This window comes from Anabas testudineus, chromosome 18 (genome assembly GCF_900324465.2).
Source record: "Anabas testudineus chromosome 18, fAnaTes1.2, whole genome shotgun sequence".
Lineage (NCBI taxonomy): Eukaryota > Metazoa > Chordata > Actinopteri > Anabantiformes > Anabantidae > Anabas > Anabas testudineus.
In genome coordinates this window covers 25,733,591-25,751,412 of record NC_046627.1, presented here as the reverse complement: position 1 = coordinate 25,751,412, position 17,822 = coordinate 25,733,591, and the positions used below count along the sequence as shown (strand labels likewise).

The 17,822-nt window shown below is 40.6% G+C and overlaps 1 protein-coding gene across 1 annotated transcript; it reads left to right on the top strand.

Annotated features, from left to right (window-relative positions):
* The first annotated feature begins 596 nt into the window (after positions 1-596).
* On the top strand, positions 597-17,493 carry si:dkey-183c6.8 (protein O-GlcNAcase). The gene is made up of 17 exons (XM_026353043.1): positions 597-751; positions 2,803-2,854; positions 5,266-5,363; positions 6,525-6,655; positions 6,756-6,927; positions 7,046-7,144; positions 8,692-8,961; positions 10,038-10,124; positions 10,401-10,870; positions 10,982-11,156; positions 11,661-11,717; positions 12,096-12,181; positions 12,340-12,444; positions 12,824-12,915; positions 12,989-13,166; positions 14,230-14,389; positions 14,847-17,493. The coding sequence occupies exons 1-17, from the start codon at positions 712-714 to the stop codon at positions 14,981-14,983; spliced, it is 2,409 nt and encodes an 802-aa protein (XP_026208828.1). The 5' UTR covers positions 597-711; the 3' UTR covers positions 14,984-17,493.
* The last annotated feature ends 329 nt before the right edge of the window (positions 17,494-17,822 follow it).

The window sequence follows — 17,822 nt, the reverse complement described above, 5'->3', positions numbered from 1 at the left end:
TGTGTTAGTTTGTATAACTTCCTGGGGGTATAAATTATTTAAAATGCATATAGCTAAGGAAGCTATTTCAGCTAGGCCAGAGAAAAGCAGACTTTGTGTCCAGAAACAGCGTTGGTGTGTATGTAAATGTTAACTTGAACTATGTGTGAATTTACTGTTATTTGAGGCCAAAATGAAATAATGAAGCCAAGGACCAAATAAGTTTTCTACCTTTAACCTAATTGTTTTTACTTTATTTGCTCAGTTTTATCTTTAGCCCTTGTAGCTACGTCTTATTTATACATAATACAGGTATTAGCTTTTTATGTGTATGTATTTATGTTAATGCTAACAAAATATGAAACCATCAAAATTATAAACCATAATTTGAAACAGCATATTCACTACAAATGACTTATTAAGTGTGTCAAACTTAACGCACAGTATTGGGGTTTGTGATTAGCACATACACACGCGATTGTACCGACATCACTAATGTGATGCTCCGAAGTCGTAGCTTCCGCTGAGCACCTGAACGCAGCACGGGAGCTCCGGCGGTGTAGACAGGAGAAGACTGGGAGGAGGCGGTGGAGGAGGCGGTGGAGGCAGATCGAGGAGAAGCATGAAGAATCTGCCCGGGATCTAACCTGACGTACGAGGAGAGCATCTCGTCTTCCCTCGTGTGTTAGGGCCCGATCGGACGCGGAGGGAGGCAGCGGGACCGACGACAGGATGGAGGAGAAGAAAGAGTTTCTTTGTGGGGTGGTGGAAGGTAAGAGCGGCCGACTTCATAACTGACCTCCTGTGAGATCATGTGATTCCTTTTTTTCATATCTGGGGGAGATGAATCTGAATAGACCACCGTTTGACCTATATTTACTACCAGACGTTTTGTCATCGAGTTTAATGGGAGTGGTGTGCAGCTGGTAAGGTGTGCATGAAGACTGACACAGGAAGGATGGAAAGATCATTATTAGGTGATGTGGTGTGGATCAGTCAGACCTGGAGATCAGTGGAGTGGAGAGCATTCAATAATGTCTGGTTCAAAGGCTGCAGCCCAGGGGAAAGAAATACTCTGAGTAATGGCTGGTGGTAGTGAACATGGTAATGGAAAAGGAGATTTTAATTAGACCGTGGAAAGAAACGGATGCTGACAATCATAATACTAAAGATAAAGATGCAGTGGTGATGTTGACACTGCTAATAACAGTGAAGTGGAAGATAATAATGTGGATTATTGGTAATGATGGCTCAAGTTTGCAGTGATTTTAGTTTGATCACAGTAAATAACAGTAATAATGGAGATGTTGTGACAGGGTGCGAAGAAGCCTGCTCTTATAAAGAGGAAATAATAAAAAAATTAAAAAAAATGAAGAAGATGACCTAATGACTGATATTGGAGCTGAAGATGGTGAAGGTGATGGGGACAATGACGACAAAGAAGAAGAAAGAAGACATCAACACTGGAAATCAGAGTAGTAATATGAATATCAACAATGACAAAGCAGCACATAGTAATCTCTGCAGAAAATGGGGAAGAAGTTGAAGATGATAATTGCTAGAGAAAGATGGTGGTAACTGTGACGCACCTGTCCTTTCATTCATTCGCCCTCTCACTACTGCCAAGAACACACTTTGTGCAACATATTTTGTTGAGTTAGGTTGTTCAAAATAGCAGTGGATGTGCATTTAATTAGGATTTAATTTTCTGTTTGTGCTACTGTGAGAACAGCTGACAAACCGGATCTGTTCTCATCATTTCCGTCGACGTGTAGAAGCCCCCTTTGTGTCGCTGCTTATCCTCCAAGTCATCAAAACACTGCACGATTATCACAAAATAGATTAATGCGTTTCTTTTTGCAAATAAGTGTAGAATATTTAGCACAGAAATGATTGTTGATATCTTACTAAAAAAAAGGAGGGGACATTTATATTAGTCATATTAATGTTTTTTTATTAACTGATTAAATTAGTCTACAAAATTATTATTATATTAGTTACAAGTTAATTATCTGGCAAGCAGCTCATAGACTAAATGCCTCTGCAATGGTTTCGTTGTCCACTGTCTCAACTTTCCAGCTCAGTGAATCTCATCTAATCTGGTTTCACAGCCCTTTGGGATGTTTTTTTTTGTTTTGTGGAAATTCATATTACAGTAATAAAAGTGTGACACATCATGCAGCTCTAGCTCTCTCTCTCTCTCTCACATACACACACACACACACTAAATTACCAAGTCTTTGTGCAACCCTTCAAAGCCGAATGTTTCACAGTCCCATGTGGTGGCATCCAGTCGAGTCAGTAATTGGGTCTGGCATAGTGGGAAACGCTGCACAGGACACACACATATGCATACAGGCAGACATGTCACACACATGCACACAAAGACACACACCCCTCATGGGCATGGTGGAGAATGCAGTCTGGATTGTTAGTGGATGTGATTTATTTCTCACTATGACCCACTTACTGTACACACATACAGACTTATTCAAAAACACAAAGGAGGAAGAGGGACACTGGAGATGCTCCCATTTCTAAAAATGGAAAATTTTGGTGGAGAGTGTAGCTGGAGATGAATTATGCTTCTGTCAGACACAGGGGGAGGATGACCAAGTAAGAACGGGTAGAGTTCAAGTGCCTATACATACAGTACTGTACCTTTAAGGTCAGTGATGGTAACTGTCCAGGCTGTGATTAACTGCTGAGGTGGAGACTAAAAAATAATACAGAGAACCATGTACTCGTTTGGTGTGGTTGCACACGTCTAAATAAGTGTGAATTAATGCAATCATCTAATTGTTACTGTATCCTGGTGTGCAGGTTTCTATGGGAGGCCTTGGTCTATGGATCAGAGGAAAGTTCTTTTCCAATGGTAAGTCTGCCAGCACTGAAAATTAAACCTGGTGTCTGTACGCCTGTATTTTCTGTGTCCATATGAGCACTGGTATCCATGAAGTTTCTCGTTTACTTTGTCAGAGGGGATGTTTTTGTTTTTGCTGTTTGTCCTTTTTCACATGAATGTTTTCAGGAACAACTGAGCTGATGCCGGTGGGCTAAATCCAGTTGCCCGCCTCTATTTTAGTGCCACACAGACCTGAGAGAACTCACTGACGCAGAATGACTCCATAGCAAAGGGCAGGCTTCATCCTCAGTCCTGCGGCTCAGCCATGGATGACAGGAGGCAGAGAGGGAGGGGGGCAGATGCTACACTGCGTTATAGTGAAGGGATACACATCCAGAGCATCACAGATGGGATGTTTGGTCATTTGTTTACATAGATATGGTTTTAGCAGTTTATGCTGGCAGTGTGGCTGTGGGAATCTGCCTCTTTGATTCAGACTGAAATATCTCACTAACTATCAGACGAAGTGAATTTAAATTTTCTGTGACACTCGTGCTCCCCAGGGGAGGAATTCTACTGACTTTGCTGATATTATGACTTTCCCTTTAGCATCACTGAAGTGACTTCACACTTTTCTTGGTAACTATTTCAGCACCTATTAAATGGATTAGCACAATTTTGTTTTGAACAGGCATCAATGGTTCCCAAAAAAATTGAATGTTGTAGATATTTTGATATTGTTTAAAGTAAAATCAGCTAAACCAGTGTTTCCACCACCAGTGTCTGAGCACTAAGCTCTTTATTTAGCAACATCCCTTTTCTGCACAGAGGCCTTCACACCAGGCAGCTGCTGTTGATCACACAGTCTGTAATCGGATCAATGTTGTGCAGGACTTATTTGCAGATGAGACCTTCAAGTCATGAGAACATAAAAATGTCCAAAAGCCTTTTTCAACGAAGATATGTGACGTTGACATCTAAGACAGTAATGCAATTTTAACCCTCCATGAGCCCTGTCTCACAGTAGAGTAGCTCCTTAGTGAGTCTGCCACAACAGTTGTCATTAACAGTTTCATCCACTTACAAAGAGAGACAAGCTCATTCTACACGAATCAGCTCACAGTGATTTCCATGACAGTGCACTACAGTAGATTAGTAGAGTCAACGTCAAAGTGCAATTTAAAACAGTATGAATGAGAATCCAAACACGAACACACAACAAATACATACTGTATGAATAGGTGCACTAATAAAGGACGGGAGATTCCCGTTTAATGTTTATTTATATAACCCCCTGTGTATATGCTGTAAGAAACCAATTAACTGATAATGACACACTGATCTTACTTGTATGTTAAATTACAAAAATCCCTGTTGGGACCTGTGACACAGTTTTGCAGCAAAAACCAGTAGTGACGGCTGTGTTCATCCCCGGAGATACGTTGTTCCTTCTGCTCTCTGCTTTCCTCTGCTCTTTCAGTAAATATATGTGGACTACATGTTTTTTTGTTCTAATTCATGTCATGATTTTATGATACATGTAATAAAACATTACTTCTACTGTCATATGTTCCCAAAACGTATATTAATATAATAAAAGATGCCTGTTTAGATGCAGCAGGCAACACTTTGCTGAACAGGCTATCGCTGCTTTATAAAAAGACTGCGAGAATGAATTTGACTTTGTCAGTGTAGTGGTAGATGAGTGTGTGGGTTCCAGGTTTAATTATAGAACAGCTTTTTTAATCTCAAGTGTGGGGTGCAGACAAAATTCATACAATGAATGTTGCATAAGTTTGGCAGAGTAAGGCTGTGCAGTGTGCTAGTGTGTGTGTGTGTGTGTGTGTGTGTTGGAGGAAGGTACAGTAGGCTGCAGCTTGGTGGAGGCGACTTACATACCATCTGTCCAGGAAATGAAGCACAGAGAGAGAGTGAGCGAGAACACAGTCCACCCACAATTGTCAAAAAAGATCATAGCTGGTCCGTGCCCAAAGGAGGAGAGTGAGGAAGAGCAGATTCATGTTTTTATATATGTGTTTGTACGAACACATAATGGTGCAGATATTGTTTCACTCCTAGTACTATACTCTATTTATAATTCAGGAGGTCATTTCCTGTAAATGAGGCGGCCATGGAGCCCCACGATCGATACAGTGGATCTCATTTCTTTCTATTTGTTGTTTTTCCATTTGTTTTCCTACCTTCTGTCCCCCGCCTCATTCATTCACTCTCAGCTTTGCTACATGGCCTCTAACTAACAATTGTGTAATTAATGCCATAAATTCAAATGAATAAATTACATTTACAAAGCTTTTATAGATATGATGATAGAATAATAAACATTTAAAGCAGATTCACAGATGTACTAGTATAATCATCAAAAGCTCTCACCAACTTGTTTTTTTCCTTATACCTCCCATGTGTTTGTTTTCCTCTGCCAGGATGCAGCATTGGGGGCTGAACACTTATCTGTATGGCCCGAAAGATGACCTAAAACACAGACTGTTGTGGAGAGAAGTGTATTCTCCGGAAGAGGAGGGTAAGAGCATTCTGTTTATTTTATCCATATTTTGATTTACTGTAAAAATATAATAAAAATCACTTAAAGGAGAACTCCAGAGATTCTACTTTAAAGTATGCTTAAATGTAACGGCTTTTGGCAGTGTTACTTCATTGTGGTTTAGTTTTGGCTAAAGCTTAAAATCGACCAAATCAGGATGTGAATTAGTGCATTATTTGGCAGACTCCTTTGATATAGACTGGGATAAATGGTAAACGATCACACACACACACACACACACACACACACACACACACAAACACACTTATGGCAAAGCTGTCATGCAGCTGACCTGACTAACTGGGGTAAACATGGGGTTCAGTATCTTGCCCAAGGACACCAACATGTGAGAGGAGGAGCCGGGCGTCAAACCACCAATCCCATGATTGGTAGATGGCTGCTCTTCCTCCTGAGCCTCTGATGCCCCTAAAAATGTTGATTCATTATATTGTAATATATTGCAATACTATAAGAAAGATGATAGATTGCGATTTATTTGTAGGAAACCTGTCATAGTATGAAGAACACTGCATCTAGTAGTCAAGGGTTTAAACCTAACACAAAATGAACCGCTCTCTGCCATAAATCTGTGTGGAAACTGAACATTTTCATAAAATTCAATGGTAATACATGTTTGTATTGATATTTATTTACTCCTCTAATGTTAATGTAAATGTGTTAATTCAGTTTTAAACTGTCCATCATGAAACTGACAACATTACAGGGGTGAAGGACAAATCAGTAGAGAACCCAGTTTGATTTTATGATTAAGTTCTATAATATGTGCTGCACTCTGACTGCACAACGGTGATAAATTTGTTTCAAAAATATGAAATAGGCTTCTTGACAGGAGCAGGAATAGATGTATTTTTATTACTGTCATAAAGGCTTGTGCAGTTTTTATGTTGTCCATTATAGTAATTTTTATTGTACCCTGGGACCCTGGATGGCATTAGTCTGGAAACTTCCGAGCCAAGAGAAAATTCCCGGCAGATGCTAAAAATTAAGATTACAGGGAAACTTAAAATGTTACATGGAGAGTCAGGCGATGTTTCCTGTTTGTTTGTTTGTTATATAATCTGTAATTTTGTCTCACTTACAATTTCAGATTTTAGAACATTTTTTCCTCTCTTCTTTCAGGTCAACTGCGTACTCTGATAGTAGAGGCTCAGTCGAGAGGCCTGAGGTTTGTTTATGCCCTCTCACCTGGTCAGGACATCGTCTTCTCTTCCTCCTGTGACCTGACACTACTCAAACGCAAGCTGAGACAGGTGCAGTAAAAAACACACAGTAAGACAATACATAATACGGAAGTAAACCTCTGTTTCATTTTTTCTCTCTCTGGATAACTTTGTGCTTCCATTTTTCTAGGTGTCAGACTTGGGTTGTCAGGCGTTTGCCATTCTGTTTGATGACATTGATCACTCCATGTGTCAGGCCGACAGCGAGGCCTTCTCTTCATTCGCCCATGCTCAGGTCACAGTAACCAATGAGATCTACAGGTTCTTGGGGGAACCACCCGTCTTCCTCTTTTGCCCCACAGGTAGGATTGGAAGTGGAAAAATGATTTGGCGAGATTTGATGTAACTGACACGGTATGTTTTTAACGTATGTCCATTAAACTTAATGACAAACAAATCTGTTTTTCTCTCTGTGTGCAGAGTACTGTGGTTCTCTGTGTTCTCCCAGCATATCCAAGTCTCCATATCTGCAGACTGTTGGGGAGGACCTTCTGCCCAACATCACAGTAATATGGACAGGTGAGACACATATCAAACCTGTCGATGTCTGTCTGGACTCATATTCTACTCGGTTCATCCATGAGTCCAGGTGGCAAGACTTTTGTTTTTGTTTGTTGGTCACTGTTTTTAACTTTACTAGTTACACTGACATTTCTTGTTATATAATTATATAATATAATTATAATAATAAAATGATAACGGTAAACATACAGAAAAAAAAACACATCATATTCAAATAAGAGTGGCACAGATAATCCATGGACCAGAAAAAGATTTAGGTCCACATCCACCCACATGCATATGGAACTGCAAGAGAAACACACACACACATACTGTACAAACCTTATCACCTGCTCTCTGTAGTTCATTTCTTCAGTATTATTGTTTTTATTTCTCAACCTCAGAAGCGTTTTTATGGTGGCCGTTTTAAGTCTATAACATTGAGGTGCAGTAAAATTACAGCATATTGTAAATGTGTTGGAAACTTTTAAACTGCTTTAGTATTGTTTGCTTGGACTGAAACCCTGGCGTAGTTTACTTTGTTGCATTTCTTCCTCATTCAGCCTTTTTGTGTCAGACTTTCCACCTTTCTCAAAACCTTTCACTGAAGTTAAGTCATGCTGGCAGTTAAGCAACACCGGCATTTGTTTGAATCAGGATAATAGCAGTCAGCCTTTCAACAGGTCTATTTAAACAAAGATAAGTCACTGACACATCTGCTTGTGACAAAGCTATTCAAGGAAAATATGTGACCATCAAGAGCAAATTTTTGCTGACAGCCATCAGTCTGTGTTGCCACATTCAGAAATACTCTGATGATGCTGGAATTATTGCATGTGTCAGGAATGGACAGGAAGAGAAGTATAGAGTATAGAAATCCTTCAGTGACTAGAGTAACAAAAACTGCCTCCTATTGAACACATTTAAAACCAGAAGATGGTAGTGGATTGTCAAAGGTCTAAATCCGCTCCTCATCCAGTCAGTATTTCTGGTGTAGACATTGAAGTGGTGCAGCCTATAAATATCTAGGTGTGCACCTGGACAGTAAGTTGGACTGTTCACACAGATGCACAGGTGCAATATATATACAGTATGAGACAGAGACGTATTTTTCTCCTAAGGCGGCTTAGGTCATTAGACAGCTGCAGAAAGATGCTACACATGTTTTATCAAACTACAGTGTATAGCAAGTGTGCTGTGATATGCTGCAGTCTGCCGGAGAGGCAGCATTAAATAGAAGGATGCAACGTGCTGGACAAACTAGTACAAAACGCCTGCAGAGTGACTGGAATGAGGTTGGACTAGAAGGCTGTGGTGGAAAATGATGAAAGATAGAGATCATTTTACAGTACACTAACCATCCCCCTACACATGTCTATCTACAAGATTTCCTGACAGCTGATGGTTATCAGGTGTTAACAACAGTTTCAGACCAACATTAATTATTGTTTGATAAAATTTGGAAACGACATTAAACTGGCTTGATAGTAATTAGGAAGTAACTCATATCAGTCAAAACCTGTTTTTCAAACCACTTAGCTTCAACCTTTACTTTTGTTCCACAGGTAGTAAGGTCATCTCTAGAAAACTGTCTGTAGACTGCCTCGCTGAGGTGGAGTCTGTCCTCCAGCGGCCCCCGCTCATCTGGGATAATCTGCACGCTAATGACTATGACTCCAGACGTCTCTTCCTTGGGCCCTTCAAGGGCCGAGATTCTCAGCTGAGGAGCCACCTTAGAGGCCTGTTACTCAACCCTAACTGCGAGTTTGAAGCCAACTACATCCCACTGCATACGCTGGGGAGCTGGTACAGAGCTGGAGAGGAGGGGAGAAAAGGTAAAGGAATCAGCTGAGGGTAGACAGGAGTAGAAATGATGAGACAGGACATGGTTTCTGCCATACCACAACCATGTACAGTTATTGCTTAATAATGTGTAGCTTGGTAACAAACGCGTTTTTATTTACAAGGAAGAAATGTTGCCTCATACCACTTAACAAACAAATTAACTTAACTAATAATTGAATCTGTTGTCTTGGATAAAGTCACTTAATAAGCTTTCTGTTACTGACGTGTACTTATTTCATCTAGTCCCACAGAAAAGTGTCTCTGTCATATCTTTATCTTAGCTTTATCATGGGTTTATGTTTGTGCTGTTACTCTGTTTCATACAAAGTACAGAAGTGTAGATTTTGCACCACCTTAATTTGACATTTGGTTCATATTTACTGCATTGTGATGGTAACATTTATGAGAATGCAACCAGAAAAAGAAGGAAGAAACAAGGGAATTGGATGGAAAACAGTAAGAGAGAGAACCACCGTAGCGTGAGATGTTGTTCCGAAGACTAAGCTGTGGGAGCGGTGGTGATGGGGGAGTACTTTAATTGTGTGGTGTGATGAAGGAAGAAATGAGAAGAGACGAAGGTCCCTCTGTGGACACCCAGAGCAGAAATAGACTTTTGGGGGAGGAGGGGTGGGGGTGAGAGAAGAGATGAAGGGCAGGCTGGGGCCTGTGATGTGGATGGAAATGGAAGAGGAATTTTAATGGCTGCATAAAAGGTAGGGGAATGAGGTATTGGTAGTAATTACTGGATTCAGATTTTTGGGTGTGATTTCATGTGCAGAGAGTGCAGAAAATTACAGAAATCATTGCAAATTTCATGTTTTTGGATTAGTTCAATAGAAATAAGGAGAAATTAGTCCAGCAAAGATGTCTTCCCTTCTTGCCATGACAATTATTGGAGATAAAACACATGAAAAAATGTATTTGTAATGTGTGTAGATCTGTTTGTCTTCAAACATCTCCCTATAATACAGTGAACATCCCAGACTGCAGTTTCTGTACTGTGTATACTGTGTATATAGTAAATATATTTAGGAGATCCTTTAACACTGTGTTGTGTATACTCTAGATGAGGAGTATGAGTACTGTCCTGACAGAGCTCTTTCTGCTGCACTACATGACTGGATGGAAGAACTCAACCAACCATTACAAGCAGGTGAACAATTACGACTTGTGCTTGTACAGACTGTGTGTTGACATTAGACTCTACTCAAACACTGCTGTTGCTCATTTAACTTCAAGATCTTAGGTTCCACCATTAAACAACATATTTAATTTAAATGAATTACAATGGCAAGAAAAGTAAGTGAACTGCAAAAAGTGGTCATAAAATGTGACCTGATGTTCTGACCACAGACAGAACATAGATCTCTACTGACCACAGCAATGTATTTGTTCTGTAAATGCGACCTATGAATTATAATGTTTGCAGGTCGGCAGAGCACACGAGCAGACCAGCGCTCCTCTGCTCCAGTGTCTCGTTGCAAAACTCTTGACACATCCGACAACACCCTCAGAGGGACCTGTGCTGTGGCCAGACTCCCTGTTTTCCCCCTGAACTCCAGTTCACCACCGCCGTCACCAACTAAGGTCAAAGGGGAGAGGGAGGGACAAGATGGAGAGAAGAAGAGGTCAAACCAGCCTAGTCAGCCCAATCACCAGCCTCCTGGATCCCGACCAGGAGCACCTTCAGGTGGAAGTCGGGGACAGAAGGCCCAGGGTCGAGGGCCCTGTAGTGGGAAGGGCCTGCTAAGTGAGTCGCAGGTGCGCCTGCTGGTTGGTCTTCATTATCTGCCCCACGAACACGGCCCATCTGCCCAGAAACTGTTACAGGATCTGACCTGGCTAAAAACAAACTGCCACCTGGTCAGCACTAACAACAAGAAGACACCAGCGCAGAAGGTTGGTGTTGGTGATGTGTGGATCTTTTGTTAACAAAACTAGTTTTTGTGAATTGTATGTATGTGAATGTTTCTATATGCTGTCTTACCCTGACTTTCTCCTGATCTTCAGGTTGACGAGTGGCGAGGCCGGGCCTCCAGGTTCCTGTCTCTGTGTGAAGACATAGCCCAGCTCCACTGTAGCGTGGTGGGTGGGGCCAACAGGGCTGTGCTCTATGACCTTTACCCTTATGTGTGGGACCTGAGGAACACGGCTCTAGTGGCAAAAGCATTCATATGTTGGCTGGGTAAGAACATAGCAGAAAGAATACAGGGCAATATAATGTTAGTTACAGTATAGTATTCTATACAGTTATAGACATTATGTATTACTAGTATTATTACAGGTATAGCATCACTGGGCTGTGTAGTACTGTTTTCTGATCTTCTCTAATGTATCCTATATTTAAATATACTCTGCCATGCTCTACTACAGTTTACTGTAGTGTAGTGTAGTTTGTTGCAGTATAGTGTGGTATAGTGCAGAAACATATAAATATTATATGCTATATATCTTTTTCAGTATGATCTTATATGAATATATTGGGTATATCTTAGCTGTACTTGTACTGGTATGGTTTGCTATAGTAATATGGTACCACAGTAGTTAAATATGCTATAATAACATATACTACACTTTGGTATAGTCTAGTATTACCAGTAGTATGATATTATATAGTATGATGTTCTGCCCTTTGCGGTAACGTACTAAACCATAAGAAACTCTTTTGTTACACCTCCCACTCAACCAGATGGACGAGTGTTGAGTGACAGCTCCGCCCTTGGCTCATGGAAGAATTGCTTCCACTGTGAGTAGGCATGACCTTTAAACTCTTCGACCCACTGTCTGTGCCTTTAAAAACCACTTCTACACATCATTCTTATCTTTAGCAAATTCCCACCGCACACGTGTAATAAGTCATCATTTCTAGCTAAGTGGAGCTAAGCACATAAACGGCACAGTGAGGAATGAAGCTCTACTTCAAATGTTGAAACATAAAATCTGAAAAAAGCATTTATTATCAACTAAGATTTGAGCTGTAGTGATGTAAAACATAGAACTTTTGTGCTTGCATTAATATTTAAAGCTATTTTAACCCACTGATGAATTTCATTGCATTTTGTTGGACTTAAGTACATGATGCCACCACACTGATATGTGGTTCCTGTCTCCTGCCTCCTGCCAGGGTGTGGGAAGACCACAGGGGCAGACCTACTGGGAGTGGAGTCAGAGCCATGGGTGTTTAAAGGGGGTGTGTCTGGGGAGGTGCAGGTACGGTGTTGATGTGCCATTTTATTCCCCTGGATCTGATGAATTACTCCTTTTTTATATGTATGTGGAGTTCAGATAGTTTTTACATTATTCGACTTGGTAGCTTTTTTTAACACACTGTGGAATGTGTGTGTGTGTGTGTGTGTACGTGTGTGTAGATGCTTCTCCCAATAGGCAGCAGCAGTGAGCTCTTCACTCATCCTCCTCCTCTCTTCCCTACCTCTCGTCTCTACAACATCAGGCCCTATCACAGCAAGGACAAGGTAGAAGCAGTCACACCCACATATATTACTACTTCACACTTAAAACCAGAATAATTCATGTTCCTCTGCATCACCTGCACATGTTCAGATAAAACAACCTGGAGGCAAACCAGGAGGGAGGAACATACAGTAGGAACATTTTTAGGTCATGCAGGCACTGACTCAGTGATGGAAAGTCATGGAAAATTTATGGAATTTTCAACTAGGCCCACATCGGGATCTTTATATGGAGAAAGGCTGTAAAATGAAAGTTTTTAAAGGAACTCTAGGTTTTTGGTTTGACATTTTCTGCACTGTGTTTGGGGAAACATGTGACCTAGTAGATAGACATGAAATCACAGTTGTTTTTTAAATTGAAATTTTGTGTGTGTGTGTGTAGGTAGAGTTGTATCGAATGGTCCGTCAGCTTCACCTGAGGACTCAGGGTGGCCAAGAGTCCAGTGCTGCTCACCCAGATGTCATAGGAGACAGGTGTGACATTATAAAAATTCATCATCATCCTTGAACACAATTCAAATATCTTATGTTATACTAATTTCCCTAGATGTCTCGGACCGTGCCTGGCGTTGTGTCCTGAGTACAGCTTCATCCTGGAAGATGAGCTGGGTGTGTGCGGCTGTGTGTTGGGAATCTTGGATGTTCGCTCCTTTGCCAAGCGTTGCCAGGCCAGCTGGATGCCAGCCATGAGGGACAAATATCCACCCAAAGGAGGGAATACACAGGTAAATAAGAGGAGTAGAAGAAGCAAGGAAGTCATTTAACAATCATTCTTACCTATTCTTGAGAGCTCAGGACACACATATCCAAAGTTATGCACACACATGTTCAGACATATCAGTACCTGCAGTCACACCATCTGGATCCCTCTGTGATGGTTTTATAGCCCGCTGAGCAGTAGGTGGCATACACAGCTAAACAAAGCAAATAAAGCACATACGCATTTACAGATTAAGACTCAGAGAATTTACTAATTAGGGATTAAACTGGAAATCTTTCATCTTTAAATTTATCTTTAAATAAATGTAAACTGTGTCCAATGTACGGCTAGAGAAATAGATTAATAGTGAAAAGTTATAGTTATTGTTAACAATCTACTGTAGTTATTTTCCCTGTGTCTGATGACAAGCTTTTGATAAATACAAACTTTACATTAAAGTACTGTATTTACTGTATCTGTTGAAAATGCGAGGATGTACCCTAAACACTATTACACTGTAGCTGTTTCCCATCATGACAAACACTTCAGTGATTTTAGACAAAGAGCCAGAACAGAATCAGTGGTGAGTAACAGAAACAGTCACTCCCTGGCATCTGTGGAGGATTTATCTGCCCACTCTGTGCGTCACTGCACACTCAGACAACCCCACTTTAAATTACTTTCATTCAAGCTGCAGACACAGGTGTCCACATTTTTCAGTTGAAGGATTCACTGTTCATGCAAAGTGAACCTGCCAAACGGAGTTGGTAAGCGTTTAAATGGCATCTGTTCTTCACTTCAAAACATAAAGAAGTATAAAAACAGTGTTTTGGGGAGATTTATGTTGATGACTATATTGTCTGTATAATTGCCATTGTTGATATTAGCTGAATAGCATCATGGTCTAACAATGGTTTGAGATGCAATCAGGTAAATCTGACTCATTAGTAACATCTAGTGGCAGCTGCTGCAAACTACAGTAACATCAACCTACATACAACACACAGTAGCTGCTCTGGACAAAATAACTTCCAGGATGTTACGTATCATAGCACACCATAACAGTGTCTCTGCTTTCCTCTGCCTAGGACTTGATCCAGCTGATGGAGGAGGACCAGGGTGAGTACCCAGACTCCCTGCTTTATCACTTCCCCTCTCAGCTGCGACTGGACGCCCTGCCTGAGCTGGTGGACATCAGCGTGAGCCGCACCCTGCTCACTGCCCTCCTCACTGCGCTCAAGGCCAACGGTAAGGGCAGAGTGCAGTGTGTGATAAGAAAAAGAAAACAGTATTGCATATTCAGTGAATTTTAATGGTGCAAACTGGATAATATTTGGATATGGCTTGAAAATGTTCCTGTACTTTGGAAGACTTCCTGTGGTTTTTAGAATTAACCTCAGTGCTCATTGTCTCGAGGCTGAAGAGAAAAGTTAGAGGGTGAGGGAAGAAACATATGGACGAGTTGAAGCGTCTTTATAATACCACCTTAGGTTAATGCGAGTGGGATTCAACCGTCACGCTGCCTGTCGATGTTTTACACCATTAAATTCAGCAGCAATAAAATATGTATTCACATTCACCTGCCTGCTGAAGACCCGATGGCAATCTCTGAATTTCAACATTCTGCTACTGTTAAAATCTTTCCTGACAAGCTACTTTAGGCTCACTGGTACAGTGTTCACCTAACATTTCTATGTGTCTATAGGTTCTCAGGGTGTGTTCTGCGAGGTGCAGCCAACAGACCGTCAGAGACTGGAGTTCTTGACAAAACTGGGCTTCTTGGAGATCCTCCGAGGAGAAGCCAGGAGCAGAGAGGGAGTGGTGCTGGGGAGGCTGCTCTGAACATACACACACACGCATGCAATACACACACACACACACACACACGGTCAGGCACACACAGACCTCCAAAAACAAGTAGGACCACACAATACAGCACTTATACACACAGAAAGATTTTAGGAACACATAGCATAGAGGCACCTCAGCTTTGCAAAGAAGCAGGATCTCTATTCTCTCCGTCACGAGGGAGAACCTTTCTTAAGAAACAATCCTGGATTCCTTTGAGTCTGCGTGGCAGTAATAGGGATGAACCCTTGGGGAATGGGGATTTAAAAAATATAAAATAAGCTTTGAATTTAAACCATCTGCAGAGCTATGCTAATCTTTCTCAGATTCTACCCCTGTCTGAGGATTATAAGATTTAGTTTCAAGGAAGTCAGCATCAGAGTGGATTGAGATGGGAGCAGAGTGTCAGATCACAGCAGCAATAAAGTTTCCCAAAGTCTTTTTTAAAGCAGCTATAATTAATATTTAACAATAGATCACATATCGACTGGTGAAATAGGGCCCACAGATATCTGTCAGCTCTCTTCAACTGTATGGAGCTTTTGAGCATTTTTCAGTTTTCTCGCCTGCAACTTTACAGTTGGTTTGTTGAGCTTTGTGTCCAGTGGCAGCAGGTGTCGTCAGAACCAACAGACTCAGAAAACAAACTTGGATAGGCAGACTTAACGTCAAGGCTCCGCCCTGCAATCTACAAGTGTCCTTGAACAAAGTACTACATCCTACAAGCCTCAGAGCTATTGCTCCCTGTCACACTTGACCTCTGACTTACTTGGAAAATCCTAAACTTAAAAAAAACAACATTATTCCAAAAATAATGTTATAATACTGTATTTTACAGTAGGCTGTGGGAACTACTGAACAGCCAGCAGAGACTGTTCCTTTAAGAGGACATCAGAGAATGTGTCCTCCTTTTCATGACCATGGTTGATCTGCTATGGTTGATCTTGTGCTCTGCTCCCTTTGCTTTGTTAATATTTGATTTTTTTACAGTTAGAGTAGGATCTGTTTTCTAACTCCTGCCCTGTTGGTTTAATACTGTCTGCCACCAGCAGACCAAACCCAGGCATGATGTCACTGTTTACACTTGTTTAGCTTAGATGAATGTTTACATGCATGAAGAACAAACTGTTGTGTGGCCGTTCGCAGAGTAGGATTACATACATGTACCGACATTATAACACAGACATACAATTATAAGTTCAGTGGAATGCTCTAAAGCAATGACATGAATGAAAATGTTTTATTGGGCTTTTCTCAGCCTCCATAGCTATAATGTCTTAGGTAGTAGTAATGATAAAAAAAAGGCAGGTGCATGCACGCTACGTTCATCAGAAACACAACAGAAACAATAACAATCACAGACATTTCAGTTTTCTAGGCATAAAAATAATCATGCAGGCAGCAGATACATAAAACACACACACTGTCTAAGGTTTACACCTGATTCAATTGGACATAATAGTAAAATACCTCTCACTTCATGTACACAGTTGTTGGATACTGTAAAAATCACAGTGTGGTGTATGTGTGAATACTTTGAATGTTAGTGTCCTAAGACATTCTGCATGATGAACCATGATGGACACAAACGTACGAGCAGACACATACACACACACACACACACACACACACACACACACACACACACACACACACACACACACACACACACACACACAAACACACACAAAACAGAGGCATGCTAAAAGAAGCACAACAGCACTCACAATCAAATTGAAAGTACGTAGAACCACGAATGTTCATTTTTTGTATTGCAGCATATTTATATTCCTAATTTATTTTTTTTTTTTTTCATTATTACGCTTGATAATCACAGACTGAAAGGCACTTTTGTACATTTCTCTTAGTGACTGACCTCATCACCATTGTCTGCGAGCTACGTCATGACAAAAGAGTCAAGTCCTAGAACTGACAATTATGTAGAAAACTCATATAGAAATGCATGATAACGAGGCATTTTTTAGAAATGATGTCATTGTTTTTTGCAGAAGGTTGTCAATTCACCTGTATGGTAGAAAGATAATGTTTTGCCACTACACACAAAAATGTGCGTGTCTGTTTGGGAATAGGGATGATATGGTAAATAAATATTTTTAAAAAATGTACACAGGCAACACAAAGCAATGTGAAACAGGAGTAATTAATAAACAAGTCTAGTAAAGAAATATACTCTGATAATAATAATAATAATAGTTGCCTTTAAATTTCAGGCTTAAGCATCTGACCACTCTGTCCATTTCAGAAACACATTAACTGTCGTCATCTCTGTATATTCATCCACTCACTGTTTGCCTGCATTAAGATAAACTGTACATACAGTTTCTTTTTACACCGAGTTCCAGTGGAGTTCTATGTAGTATGTCTATGCGGGTAATGAAGGGGGTACAAATAATTCAGTCTGTGTTTTTATTGATAAAAGTAATTTTAATGACAAATAATTTCATTGAACTGACTTGTTAATTTTATGCCAATTAAAAGATGATTTCTTTCCCTTTAACGTCTCTGTTCTCTTTTTTGTTTGTTTGGTTTGTACACTGGTACAATGAAAAAACCTGGAAATTAATGTGAAGCACATCGACATTTACTGCAGTTACACAGGTCACAAAACTTTAGACACAACCTGGCTGATGCGTTTAATAGAAATTGTTGGGCTTACGTGCAACATTTTAAGCATCTGCTGAGCACATATCGCCACCCTGTGGGTGAAATTTAGATTGAACTTGACCAGTGAAACATGAAAGGTAAAAACAACATGAGGTTTTAAGTCACCATGTGCCACCAGCACAGCTCAGATGATTCAGTCTCCGACCTC

What these genes read in the sequence shown, in the direction of transcription:
- si:dkey-183c6.8 (XM_026353043.1), top strand. Translation starts at nt 712, where the DNA reads ATGGAGGAGAAGAAAGAGTTTCTTTGTGGGGTGGTGGAAG. An exon ending in CTTCCTCTTTTGCCCCACAG is followed by an intron (nt 6,928 to 7,045) that starts GTAGGATTGGAA and finishes CTCTGTGTGCAG; the next exon opens with AGTACTGTGGTTCTCTGTGT. An exon ending in TGGAGAGGAGGGGAGAAAAG is followed by an intron (nt 8,962 to 10,037) that starts GTAAAGGAATCA and finishes TGTATACTCTAG; the next exon opens with ATGAGGAGTATGAGTACTGT.